This window comes from Phaseolus vulgaris, chromosome 6 (assembly GCF_051622355.1).
Source record: "Phaseolus vulgaris cultivar YP4 chromosome 6, ASM5162235v1, whole genome shotgun sequence".
Lineage (NCBI taxonomy): Eukaryota > Viridiplantae > Streptophyta > Magnoliopsida > Fabales > Fabaceae > Phaseolus > Phaseolus vulgaris.
This window is the reverse complement of record NC_143503.1, coordinates 5,535,958-5,550,281: the sequence shown is the minus strand read 5'-3', so window position 1 is coordinate 5,550,281 and position 14,324 is coordinate 5,535,958. Positions and strand designations below refer to the sequence as shown.

At 38.3% G+C, this 14,324-nt stretch overlaps 1 protein-coding gene across 1 annotated transcript; it reads right to left on the bottom strand.

Moving 5' to 3' along the window:
• Positions 1-4,955: 4,955 nt before the first annotated feature.
• On the bottom strand, positions 4,956-11,812 carry LOC137832953 (protein arginine N-methyltransferase 7-like). Its single transcript, XM_090303792.1, has 5 exons — positions 11,777-11,812; positions 6,842-7,100; positions 6,460-6,687; positions 5,201-5,274; positions 4,956-4,998 (listed from the first exon to the last, which is right to left on the bottom strand). The coding sequence occupies exons 2-5, from the start codon at positions 6,938-6,940 to the stop codon at positions 4,956-4,958; spliced, it is 444 nt and encodes a 147-aa protein (XP_090159918.1). The 5' UTR covers positions 6,941-7,100; positions 11,777-11,812.
• Positions 11,813-14,324: the final 2,512 nt, after the last annotated feature.

The following is a 14,324-nucleotide window of genomic DNA, read 5'->3' as shown; positions in this document are numbered from 1 at the left end:
GCCTCAGTCCCCTAGACGGTATAAACTCATCCGTAGGACTCCCATTAACTAGCACTGAGACTGTACCACTTTCAAGGCATCCTTTAACCCACATAATCCACCTATTATGAAAACCCAGCCTTTGCAACATGTCATAGAGGACATCCCATCTAACTGAATCATATGCCTTTTCAAAGTCAACTTTTAGGCACAAACCTCTTCTCCCTTTCCTCCTTAAGTCCTCCACCATCTCATTAGCCGTGAGCACACTGTCCAGAATACCTCTGTCTCTTAAAAAAGCCGACTGGCTTTCATCTATAACAAACGGTAACACTTTCTTAATCCTTTCCGCCAACACCTTTGCTATAATTTTATACATGGCACCGACAAGGGAGATAGGTCTATATTGCTCTAAATAAGCCGGATCCCTTACTTTAGGTACCAAAGCTATGAAGGAAGCGTTACACCCTTTTGGAATATAACCAGTTTCCAGGAAGAGGAGCACAGCTGCCACTATGTCAACCTTAAAGGTTTCCCAACAAGTCTTAAGGAAGTTAAAATTAAAGCCATCAGGACCTGGGCTCTTCGTGCCTTCACACTGCCACACCGCATTCCTTATTTCTTCCTCGGAAAAACCAGCAGTTAAACTCAAATTTTCTTCTTCAGAGAGGGATTTAAATTCCACCCCATCAAGTCTAACTCCACAATCCCTCGTTGCTTTGAACCTCTTCTCAAAGAGCTTTTTTGCTTCTGAGCGCACTGTACAAGGCTCCTCACACCATTGACCCCCGACCTCCACCCATTTTACTTCATTCCTCAGCCTCCTCCATCTCAGTGTCGAGTGATAGAACTTAGTACATGAATCCCCATTCTTAAGCCAATTTACTCTAGCTTTCTGACACATAAGACAATCAAGTTTCTTTTCTATTTCCCTCAGGTCACAGATAAGCTCACATCTCTTCACCCTGTCACCAGCCGAAAGGTTACCAGCACAATCTTGGCAGTCTAGCTCCTCAATTTTCTGCAAAATATACTTCTTTCTAGTATGAATGTTGCCAAACACATCCCTATTCCAGACTTTTAAATCACTCTTCAGCCTCTTAAGCTTTTCCTTGAACTTAGAGAACCCATTACCTTCCATAGGATAATCCAACCATTTATCTCTCACCATTTCGCAGAATCCACTCTCCAACAACCAGACATCTATTGTTCGAAAAGGCCTAGGTCCCCAGTCTTTGACCACAGATTTCACCACAATGGCGCAGTGGTCCGACACTTCCCTTTGTTGCACATACTGTTTACAACAAGGCCACTGAGCCAACCACTCCTCAGAAACAAGCACTCTATCCAACCTACTCTTTGCCAAACCATTAGAATTAAACCAAGTGTACTTTTTTCCCATAGTAGGAATGTCCAACAACATATTGGACTCAATGAAATTGTTGAAACAATCAATCTCTTTAGATTGGTCACCCCGCACCGTACTACCCTTCCTTTCACTTGGACTTCTGACTGCACTAAAGTCTCCACACAAACACCACACTACATCCTGTGAAGCAGACATAATATTGGTCAGCTCCTCCCACAAAATCTTCTTATCTCTTAAATTACACGCAGCATAGACATTAACCACTACACATCTGATATTAGTTTTGGAGTAAGTCCCAAAGACAGAGATAAATCCTTTACCCATCAAGTGACTATTATAACTAAAAGCCTCCTTATGCCACATCGAGAGTAAGCTACCACTACCATTGTCACCTTCATAGTGTAACCAACCACTATTATTATTCCCCCATAACGAGAAACATTTAGCATCAAAGAACCGTTTGGCCTTTGTTTCTTGAATGCACACAAAATCTACTCCCTCGCGCCCTATAAGATGTCTTAAATACCCCGCTTTGGTATTTCCTCCCATACCTCTTATATTAAAGTTAACAATAATCATAAAACACCATGCTTACTCCCCTCCTTAGGATTGTTCAACACCTCTGCGTCCCTTACTTCCATGCACTCATATTCAGAGATAACTACAGCTTCATCCCTACGGCACAGCAACCCAACTTTTTTACCAATTTCCAATAATTTAGATGATTCGACCATGGCAAGAGCGGTACATACTCGGATGTTGCAATTACTAATATCCTTATCAGAAATTGAAACAAGGGGTGTACCTTCTCTACGAACCAAAGGTGCAATTGCATCCATCTTGGATAGTCTCGCGCTAATCCTCGCGGACCGTCTCGGGTGGGAAGAAGACTCCCCCAGTTCAGCTAGCACTTTCTTCTTCCTTCTTCGTGGTGGGGAATTAGACACGCTTCTCCCTTTGACGCTACCATCTTGTACCCAATGAAAGGAGTGTACTTCCTTCCTGGCACCGTGCCCGGGCTTCTCCCCTCTCCCTTCCTTTGTTCCCATTAGAGATGACCCTCTCTTTACCCCGCAACCTTCATAAGACGCACCTTCGTAAATCGGTTTGTGAGATAAAAGAGTATGGCCCAAAAATGGGCCTTCATAAAGGTTTACACCCATCTTTCTTGAAAAACCCGTAGTATCCCTATGCCCATTCAACTCTTCGTCCAACCTATTCTCGTTCCCGTTGTGCACCATATTTAAATGGGCTGGACTAGGGTGGGCCTTTAACATCCTTACATGGCCCGATCCCTCACCCAAACCTTGTACATTATTGGCCTTTTCGATATCCATAACAACTTTTGCCATGTCATCTTGAGAGGGGCCGTTTCGTAAAGTTGTTTCGCCCACAATGTCAGAGAGAAGTAGGTCAACCCCTTCTGATACCTTCTGCACTTTCCTTTCTACATTCGTTTTTTCTTCTGCAGTTTTCCTCTGCCAACTTTTGTTATGCGACACGCAACCTTCTAAAAGTTGTTTTGTTGTTTTCGGGGACTGTTCACCTCCTCCCTCTGCCGCTTGTTCGACTTCCTTCCTACGTAACCTCCGCTCCTCCTCCTCCCACAATCGGTCATCCGCCGCACCAAGGTTATCTGAAAACTCTGTTTCTTCTACATAGGTGATGTGAATGTAACTACAAGAACACATGATTCTTGACATTCTTAGGAACAACTTGAGCTGGATTTGAAAGGCACTTTACTTTAGAATTGGATCAATGTTCTAAATTCAAGAACTCACCAAAACTAAGCACCAACCAAGACTCATATTGAAGTCCATGTATTGTCAAATTGAATCAAAACAAAAGGAAAGAAGAACAAGAATTAAAACTGGACAGAATTTAAATGATAGCTACTGAACCAAAACAGAATTAAGAACACAATGTTGGAAACACAAAAATAAACGAAAGAAAAAGAAGTAAACTCTAGGAATCAAAACTACCGAATGGAAAATTGAAGAAAAGGGAAGAAGAACACTTATAGAATAAGATGCTTGCTGGATTTTGAGAATTGGAAGAAGCCATTCACGCCACTTGGAACCTTGAACCAAGATAAGTGATGGAGTGCCACCACTTGAAGCTCACCATAGCTCACAAGATAAGGCAAAGAAGAGGAAGACTCAAAACTCACAAATTCTCTCCAAAATTGAGTATAGTCTCTCTACTATAAAATTCCAAAACTGAATTGTGAAGGACCTAAGCCCTCCTTTTATAGGAGTAAGGGCTGGTCATTTACATAGCTTATTCCCTAAGCTACCCAAAAAACTCCTAAGATCACACCCCCCTTACTAAGCTCACTCCCCAAGCTTCTAGAATTTGCTAAGCTAAAGCCTAAAGATGCTTTTACAAAAGAGGTGTCTCATGTTTCCCTCTAAGCACCTTTCTAAACATTATTCTATATTATTTACAATTTAAAAGAAACTATAAAGAGAGATATTTAATATGAAGCCTATTATTTGAGAGTTTGTAGACTTCTTTATCTTTAGGCTTGATCTTCTCTTTGACTTCTTTTAATTTGTGAGAAGACTAGAAGGAAGAACTTCAAATGTGTAGGTGAAAATCCTCTTCCTTCATTAATAAAATCCTCTCCTAGTGGATATCCATCAATAGGTTTCCGTAGAAGATACACTACCAAAAGATTCAGAGAGGACGTAGTTAACCTTGTAGGTTTCGTCAATGCCCGCGGGCACCTCCTCTTCAATGAGAATATTGCACAGTTGCTTATTATCTTGCACACACATGGCTAATCTAACACTCTCTAATTTCAAGATACGAACTTGGAGTCTTGCATATTCCAGGGTCTCCCACGTTTCCGTCAAGTTATCAATAGCCATCAGCACAGCCGACGGAGCCGCCAGACCAATGAGTTTAGAAAAACACTCTCTATTCCACACGGATAAGGGAAGGCCATAACATCTAACCCAGACGATTCTATGACTAGATACACTAGTTACCGTCCAGGGCTTCAGACTAGCAAACACAGAGTCAAACCACACACCATTTTGCTTAATAATGACCTCCATACTCTCCCCTTCACTTGGGGTGAGCATAACCATATTGTCCCCCAAAGGTCTCACCCTGAACGTGTTCATTCCTCCTTTCACAATTTCTTCCCCTAGTCGAACCTCATCTACATCCTCTCTAAGCTTCCCAACCGCACTACATTCCATCCAAGGCATGATAGAAAAATGTGCTTTAAGACTGGGACCCTTCCACTGTTCTTGATATTCCCCTGCAACCACTTCAGCATAGGACCTCTTCCCTTTCTTTTCTAACCACATGTCCTTACTACTCTGCTTCCTTGTGGGCTCGCTTTCCTTCTGGTTACGCATTTTTGTACCGGCTCCTTACTTGATGACCTCTGTTCCCTCATTTTCATCCTCCTATGTTGAGACGCAGAAAACTTATATTTAGGGATGTTCAGGTGCAGCTTCCTACTCCCTATATACACCTGATCTAACTCTCTCTCAAGGCGCCCTGCATCACTCACACCGAAGAAGCTCACAAACCCGAACCTCTGCCCCCACTTATTGAGTCTTCGCGAGATAAAAACCTCTTTCACTCTAGCTCATTTCTGAAAGATCCTGTGCATATCGACTTCCCCAACTCCACTAGGAAAGTTTGAGAAAAAGAATTTAGTACAGTCTAGTGCCCCATAGACGCTGTGACGGGCTGGGCTTCCTCTAGCCTGCCGTTCTCTCCGCTCCCTACCTCTCCTCTCCATTTTCTGCTAATATTAGTTGTTAAAGCACAACTAATATTAAAATAAATAAAAAAATTATCATTGCAAAGAAGTTAATAAAAAAAATATACCAAAATCGCAGGTTCTGCCATGGCAGCATACCATCGTGTCCTACATAGAAAGGTTCTGCTATTAACAGATCAACCTACAGAGAAAAAAAGCATACATATTTAACCTGATTCAAAAGGCAGAAGTGGCTTAAACATTCCAGGAAAAGGAATTAATGTCACATGTACAACATAGATATTGTTTTCTACTGAATGCAACATACGTTTAGACACACTACTTTCCTAAAATGTAATGAATATATTTTATGTACAAAAATATTCAAAAATAAGAAAGGTTTTGATGTAGGATAACTGAATAGTATCCTTGGCAGGGTGCTTCCATGAAAAACCTATAGTAATCCTCTTGGACGAAGTGTTCAACCAACTCAAATATCAAGTACTCTCTATAACAACAAAGCCTTGTCCCACTAAATAAAGGTTGATTATATAAATCATACAATGCTATTGGACTGAGTTAAAGACCAAAGGTTCATCATGAGATCCCTGTTAATAAATTCCTCGAACTCAAATATCAAATACTTTTTAAATGAAAGATATTCACTATTATATATTAACAAAGAGAGTTCTATATGCTTACACTAAAGATCTATTTATAGACCCAACATAGGCAAACACTGTAATAAGTCATACACTGGAAAAATAAGAAAACTTAGGTATTTGAATATAAAAGATATGATTCAAATTGTATTTTGTAAACCTTTACAAGAGGGTATATATGGAGCACCACCACCTTAGAATAATTATTACAATATCTCCTATAGGATTCTACATTACCTTAATTTTCATAATTACAATGATAATATCTTTTTCATAACTCAACACATACACTGAGCTGGAATATGTTAACGTGCAACCGAAGAAAATTCCTAGATAACATATAAAAAAAATAAATAGAAAAACAGAGGTGGTCCAATTTACATCAGTTAATACTAGGAGGAAATACGACCAAATATTGTTTAAATGCAATAATCATAAAATAAAATTTATGCATTTACTATTAATTTGAAAAGATGAGCAAGTTTGTTCCCGAGTTCAAAAATTAAGAAATAAAGTTCCATATAAAAAATATAAGAAGCAAGCAAAGTAAAACAATATTTTCTGAATTAATGTTCATTTCACTACTTCCAAGTCTCTTGTTCAAATGCAAAGTTATTCCAATTTTTTGGATTTATGCATCATAGACATAAGTGAAGTATATGATATAGGTTTCTAATTGAAGCAATAATAAATCAACCATACAAGTGGAATCAAGAAAATTTAACCTTTTTCTGATGTATATCATGCATGTTTAACTGTTGCACGTTTTTTTCAAGAACTTCAATGCAACTGTGTGACAAACCATTTGCATGGGCAACTGCTTGCAAATATTGGAGGCCCCTTTCCCTCAACCCTGGAAATAATGACATTACACTTGCTTCTGAAAGCTTTGCCACAAGAAGTGGTAAAACGACACTATCATCTACAACCAAGCATAGCAAACGATCTTTTCCCTGAAATGGTAAACAATATCAGTTATGGTAAAGTAAATAAAATATGTTAATTTTAATTATGAAGTAAGACCTAAAAGATGTCTTAGTTTATAATTTGTTCCTTATACAAGCAAAGCTCAATCATATGGCATGGGAAAGAGGCTGAATAGCTTACCATGCTTTGTACTGCTTTCAACATTGAAAGCCTCCATTCTTTGTCTGCATAAATTGCAGCTCTTTCTGGTGGTAGTACAAGCTGAAAATCTCCAGTCATGCACTTATGGTTCAAAATCTCAGAAGTTGGTACTCGGGTATCAAAATTATATGAGAAACTAGTTTCAGTATGAGTAGCAAGTAAATGAATTTCTTCCCCTTTGAGTATGGAAATACCACTTCCTGGGACAAACCAAACACACTGTTTCCAGTGGTCAGACCTGTAAAAAATAGACACTCACTCACACTTAAATTCTCTCTAAAAGAAACACTCTTCTTTGCAATTCTCTCTATTGTATTTCTTTCTGTGGTGTATCTTACAATTGAGAGAGCATCCTATTTATAGGCTTTAGGAAGCTCTTCTAGAAAAGTCTTCATTATGGCCTTAAAACCCCACTAACAACACAATTAAAATCCCACTCACAACTTTTGACCTTTTACATATCCAAACTCCCATTCTACTCTTTTCTAGTAACTTCTAACTTTAAAACCCACAAATTACATTAAAGTTTATTCAACAAAACTCCCCCATAAACTTAAATGTTTCTATCATTCATCATGCCAATCATCTTCTTGAATTTGTCGAAAAAGACTTTCGGTAGCGGTTTTGTGAAGATATCAGCAACTTGATCTTGACTTGCCACATGCACCAATTCCACACTTCCTTTCTTCACATGATCACGAATAAAGTGAAAACGAACGTCAATATGTTTGCTTCTTTCATGGTTCACTGGGTTCTTTGCCAACTCAATTGCTGATTTGTTGTCAACTTGAATCACAGTTGCATCTAGTTGCTTTAGCTCCATCTTACTCAACAAGTTTCTTAGCCATATCGCATGACATACACACCAAGATGCTGCCACATATTCAGCTTCACACGTCGATAGCGTCACGATCGGTTGCTTCTTTGAAAGCCAAGAAAATGCTGTGTTGCCCATAAAGAATACATATCCCGATGTACTTTTCCGATCATCTATGTCTCCGCACCAATCGCTGTCAGAGTAACCCACCAACTTGTAATCTTCTGCTTTTGAGTAGAACAATCTGAGTGATACAGTACCTTGGATGTACCGTAGGACTCGCTTCAACGCCTTCCAATGTGAGTAAACCGGTTCCTCCATGAATCGACTTATGATGCCGACACTTAATGAAAGATCCGGCCTTGTGCATGTGAGATAACGAAGGCTTCCTACCAAACTCCGGTATCTACTTGCATCGACACGTTCTCCTCCATCGAACTTTGAGAGTTTTGCACCTGGTTCCATTGGTATTGATACTGGGTTGCAATTTTCCATCTTGTACTTCGTCAAAATCTCCTTTGCATATTTCTCCTGTGATACAAAAATACCTGTCTCTTTTTGTCTAACTTCCAAGCCAAGGAAAAACTTCATCAATCCCAAATCTGTCATCTCAAATTCCCGTCTCATTGTGCCCTTAAACTCTTCTATCATATCATTATTGTTACCCATAAAAATGAGATCATCAACATAAAGAGCAACAAATATCATGTTACCTCCATTGTTCTTTGCGTAAAGAGCATGCTCGTAAGGACATTGCTTGAACCCGTTCTCCTTGAAGTATGTATCGATACGAGTATTCCATGCCCGCGGTGCTTGCTTCAACCCGTAAAGTGCCTTCTTCAATTTTAGCACCTTCTTCTCCTCTCCGATTTTCATGTACCCAGGTGGTTGTTCGATGTAAACTTCTTCTTCAAGCACACCATTCAAGAATGCCGACTTGACATCCATTTGAAATATCGGCCATTTAAATTGAGCCGCTTGGGAAATGAGCAATCGAATTGTCTCCATTCTTACAACGGGAGCAAACACCTCATCGTAGTCAATTCCCTCATTTTGTTTGTATCCCTTCGCAACGAGTCGCGCCTTGTACCTCTCTATCTCGCCTTGAGCATTCATCTTTTTCTTGAATATCCACTTCACACCAATGGGCTGATTTCCCTCTGGCAATTCTGTTAGCTCCCATGTGTTGTTGCGGTCAATCGCTTTAATCTCCTCATCCATGGCAGTTTGCCACTTCTTGTCTCGCACCGCCTCTTCAAAGCTGATATTTTCAGCATCTGCCAAAAGACATACTAGGTGTACCTCATTTGTCGAATCATACAAATCATGCAAACTTCGAATTTTAGGTTGTCGTGGTTCATCTTCATCATCGGTTGTTTCGGAATTTATACTTGTCGGTGATGATTCTCCAACTTCAATCATAACCTCTGAAGAATTGTTCCAATCTCACTCGCTTGCTTCATTTATTTGCACATCACGACTCACCGTCACCTTCTTGCTTATTGGATCAAGTAGCTTGTACCCTTTTGTCTTCTCATCATACCCAATAAAAACATACCTTTTGCTTTTGTCTTCGAGCTTCGTTCTTCGTTGATCTGGTACGTGTGCATAAGCCCCACTACCAAACACTTTGAGATGAGAAACTGTTGGCTTTTGTCCGCTCCATGCCTCTTGTGGTGTTTGATCATCTAACTTCACATGTGGACATCGATTTTGCACATAGATGGCGCATTGCACAGCTTCCGCCCAAAATTCCTTTGGCATCTTTTTGCTCTTAAGCATTGATCGAACCATGTCGAGAATGGTCCGATTCTTCCTCTCGGCCACACCATTTTGTTGAGGAGTGTATGGTGCAGTTAGAAATCGCCTTATGCCTTGCTCCTCGCAATACTCCATGAAAGTCGTTGAAGTATACTCGCCACCTCTATCAGATCGTACAGCTTTGATCTGTTTATCAATTGTCCTCTCCACCATCACCTTGAACTTTTTGAACACCTCAAATGCCTCGGATTTTTCTTTCAGAAAGTAAACCCAAGTTTTCCGTGAGAAATCATCAATGAAGGTAATGAAATACCTTTTACCGCTGAAGGACTCTGGAGTAATTGGTTCACATATGTCGGTATGAATCAATTCGAGAGGTTGCTTAGCCCAATATTGAGCCTTTTTTGGAAACGAGGTTCTCACATGCTTGCTGAGCACACATTCTTCACAAAATTTTCCCTCGTAGTCCATGTTGGGTAGCCCGTGCACCATATTCTTCTTCGCTAACTCTTTTAGTCCACCATGATGTAGGTGACCAAAACGGAGATGCCACAACGATGCCTTATCTTCTATGTTGACTTGCAAACATTTTTCTCGTATGCTTCTCAAATTCAGCTTGTACATCCGATTTCTTGCCATCTCAATTCGGGCAACCAAACACCCTTGCTTGTTCTTCAAGTGTAGGAATCGATCTTTCAAAAATATCGAGTAACCTTTCTCCGTGAGTTGCCCCATACTCAAAATGTTGGTCTTGAGGTCTGGTACGTAATAAACATCTTGGAGTGACCCAATTAAGCCATCCTTTTGTAAGTAGCAAACCGTACCTCGCCCTTTGACCTCCACCTTTGATGCATCTCCAAATGAAACATGACCATCTTCAATCTTTTGCATATCTTTGAATAGGTACTCGTGACCGCACATATGGTTGCTTGCTCCAGAGTCGAGGTACCACAGAGTGTCATTGTTAATGTTGACTTCATCTTGAGCCATCAAGAGAACACCTTCATTCGTTTCGACTTCCAAGGCTAGGTTGGTTGTTTCTTCTATCTTTATATCAGCACGACAATCTTTTGCAAAATGCCCCACTTTACCATAATTGTAACATTTGTCAGAGTTACAATCCTTCGCATAGTGACCATATTTGTGACATTTGTAGCACTCGATGTTGGAATAATTCGATCGGCCGCCTCTTCCTCTACCACGTCCTCTTCCACGCCAATTTGGTTGGCTCGACTGTTCCTTCTCCTTATAGTACCCTTCATGGTTGCTGCCTTTTCCACCACGACCATTTCCACGACTTCCACGACCACGCCCTCTATATTGAGAATTTTGATGATAGAGTACCTTTTCGTCTTTGATTGACGCCTTGGTTTGAAGTGCTTGCTCGAGTGTTTCCTCCTTCTTCTTCTTCTTTCGTTGCTCGTGTGCCTCGAGAGAACCGGCGAGCTCGTCGACTGTGAGCGTCGCAAGGTCCTTTGACTCTTCTATCGCGCACACAATACTCTCAAAATTGTCTGTTAATGTTCTCAAAATCTTCTCCACAACTCGTGCATCGGTTAGAGTTTCACCGTTTCGGTTGAGTTGATTCACCACAGCCTGTACACGCGTGATGTAGTCAGATACACTTTCTGACTCCATCATCTTCATGTTCTCCAACTCGCCACGCAGAGTTTGTAGACGCACTTGCTTAACTCGGTCAGCTCCTTTGAACACCTTCTCCAATATGTCCCATGCTTCCTTTGAAGTGGACGCACCAGCAATCTTCTCAAAAATTGCCTCATCAACAGCTCTATACAACATGTACAAAGCTGCCTTATCTTTCGATCGCATCTCTTTCAATGCCTTGGTTTGAGCTGCCGTATAACCCGTGGTATTGGTCGGTTCTTCAAAACCTTCTTCGACCACCTCCCATGAATCTTGAGAACCGAGAAGAGCTTTCATTTGAATGCTCCAGTTGTCATATCTGGTCGCCTTCGTTAACCGTGGTAGCGGTATTTGACCCGTCACATTCGCCATTAGCTCTTGATACCAAATTGTAAAAAATAGACACTCACTCACACTTAAATTCTCTCTAAAAGAAACACTCTTCTTTGCAATTCTCTCTATTGTATTTCTTTCTGTGGTGTATCTTACAATTGAGAGAGCATCCTATTTATAGGCTTTAGGAAGCTCTTCTAGAAAAGTCTTCATTATGGCCTTAAAACCCCACTAACAACACAATTAAAATCCCACTCACAACTTTTGACCTTTTACATATCCAAACTCCCATTCTACTCTTTTCTAGTAACTTCTAACTTTAAAACCCACAAATTACATTAAAGTTTATTCAACAAGACCAACCAACAGGACCTAGGGTAGAACCAATGCAAGAACATTAGTGAAGACTCTAAAATATTAACAATTAACAATAAACAATAAAAATTATAAATATTCATAAGATATGTTATGATTAATAGTACTATAATTCTTATTTCATATAACTTTCAAACAATATCAAAGCAATGTACAATAGTAATGTAATGTGTAATGTTGAAGTCAATGCACCCTAACTAACAAACTAAATCATAACAAACTCTCGCTTGTAATTGTTGGTGAGCTTATCCACCTTGGAGCAGTGGAATAATAGATGGTCCCTTCCTGATCAAGTTGAAGTACCCACCTAAATCAAACACAACAGGACTGTGAAAGGAAATAACATACTCTAATAATACAATTAAAATACCATTAAAAAACACATGATTACCAAGAGATCACAACATGAACTCTCCCATCATTCGTTGCCTTTACATACAACTCAGTTTCTCCATAACTCTCTGGCCGTTTCCAAAAATCAAATTCAAAAATTTTGAAGGGTTCTGAAAGCTAGAGGATCTCAATTTCATCTCTATTTTTTATTTTTTATTTTTTTGGGTTTCGACATTGTCTTCCTAAGTTGAATATGGTTTTCACATTGTTTTTTTTTTCTCGGATTTTGTATTAGGTTTTTAACTACATTTTACTAATACGATTTAAACCTTCTTTTTTTTGAAAATGTTATATTTAGATCATGGTTTCGATATCTCAATTTTTTAGGTTTCTTTAACCCCTACCGGTTTCATCTATATTTTTCACTTTTGATATTTTTGGGGTTTTGACATTGTTTTCCTAAACTCAATATGGTTTTCATATTGTGTTTCCTTTTTTTTTTTAACTCAGATCTTTTATTAGGTTTAAACTTTTTTTTAAATGATATGTTTAGGTAATGGTTATAGTGGATCTTTGTTTTTAGGGTTTTTTAGCCCCTTTCCTTTCTGACAATGTTCTGTTTAGGTTATGATCCTTTTGGTGAACATTTTGAATTTTAAAATTATATATATTCATTTATTATTTTAATCTTTTGAATTTGTGGTTAGTTTTTTTTTTCTTCATTCGTTGTACATTTTGGCCTTTTATTTTGTTATCAAAAAATGTAAGTGAGAATGTCTCGCATAAACATGATAATACCATCAAAGAAGTGAATCTTAAAAGAGAAAAAGGGATGTTCATACCAAGGGTTGTTTGTTTGTGGTTTATGGCTGATTTCAACAAACCCAAATTTCTATTTTTTATGGAGTTGGTAATCCAAGATAAGTACGTAAATTTTTATTATTCATTTGTATTATAGTATTTTAGTATTATTATTTTTTTTTACACTATTTTAATATTCGTTTAATTTTCCACATTTTTTTAGGAAGATACAATACATGTATATGTTAGGAGGACACTTATTTATAAATTCCAAAACGACATTGTTGAGGAAAAAGGTGTACTCTTTTCAATTTTTTAGTGTTGCAACTAATTCTGGTTGTTATAGAACAACTCGACACCTTTACAAAATTAATTTTCAGTCTAGTACTAAGGTAGCGTCTTTACATAATGATTTGATTTCAACTTCAACACCTCACTACATTCCACTGTCTATGAAGTTTGCACCTGAGTTTGATATTGATTACTTAATTGGTAAGTTGAATAATTATGCTTTAAGCTCAATATAATTGTATTTTGTGTTGAACTCATCTGTTTGCGTAGATGTTATTGGACTTGTCACAAGTGTGGACACTTAAAGAAAGCTTCAAAGAACAGGGAAAACAACAAAGTTGAATGTTATCTCCATTGAAGTTGATGGGTAACATATTATTTTCTTGAAGAAGTAAAAATTTAAATGTTGCAATTTGAAGTTGTTTATCCACCTTTGATTTCTTTGCAACAACATCCAGTGTACCTTATTTGGTAATTATGTTGATGACCGTAATGCATTTCTATCTTCGACAGAACTTCAAAATGTTGTTATTAGTATCCAGTTTGCAAAAGTAAGGGTTCCAAACTAGGTCAAGTTATCATTCAAAACTTGGTATTTGTTTTACAGGGATAGATATACATTTGACATGATTATAACTCCATGATATCTTTTTCTAAAGTGTAAATAAGGTTTGTCTGCAAAACTATTTGGACTACACCAAAATTGTCTACAACATGGAGTCCAAAGAGGCAAGAGAACTTAAACAAAGGTGATTAAAAACATATTTTTGTTATTCAATACATTATTGTAATTATTATTATAGTTAAAGTTGATGATGCAATATTACCAAATGTTTAAACTATGTATGATGATTCAGTCTACCGATTCTCCTTCTCAGGGATTGAGTTAATTTTTCGATGGTGGAAAAACTAATCTTGAATATGAGTTTGTGCACTTGAGTTCTCAAAATACAATTCAAGGACTTAAAGAATGTAAGGAGGTATAATTAAAATTTATTGATTGTACTATGGAAATGAATTTTGTATATTTTTAGGTTATAACTATTTTTTTTTTGTTACAGGAAACCACTTTTGTTGTTTTGGCCACTATAAAATATATTCTAGATG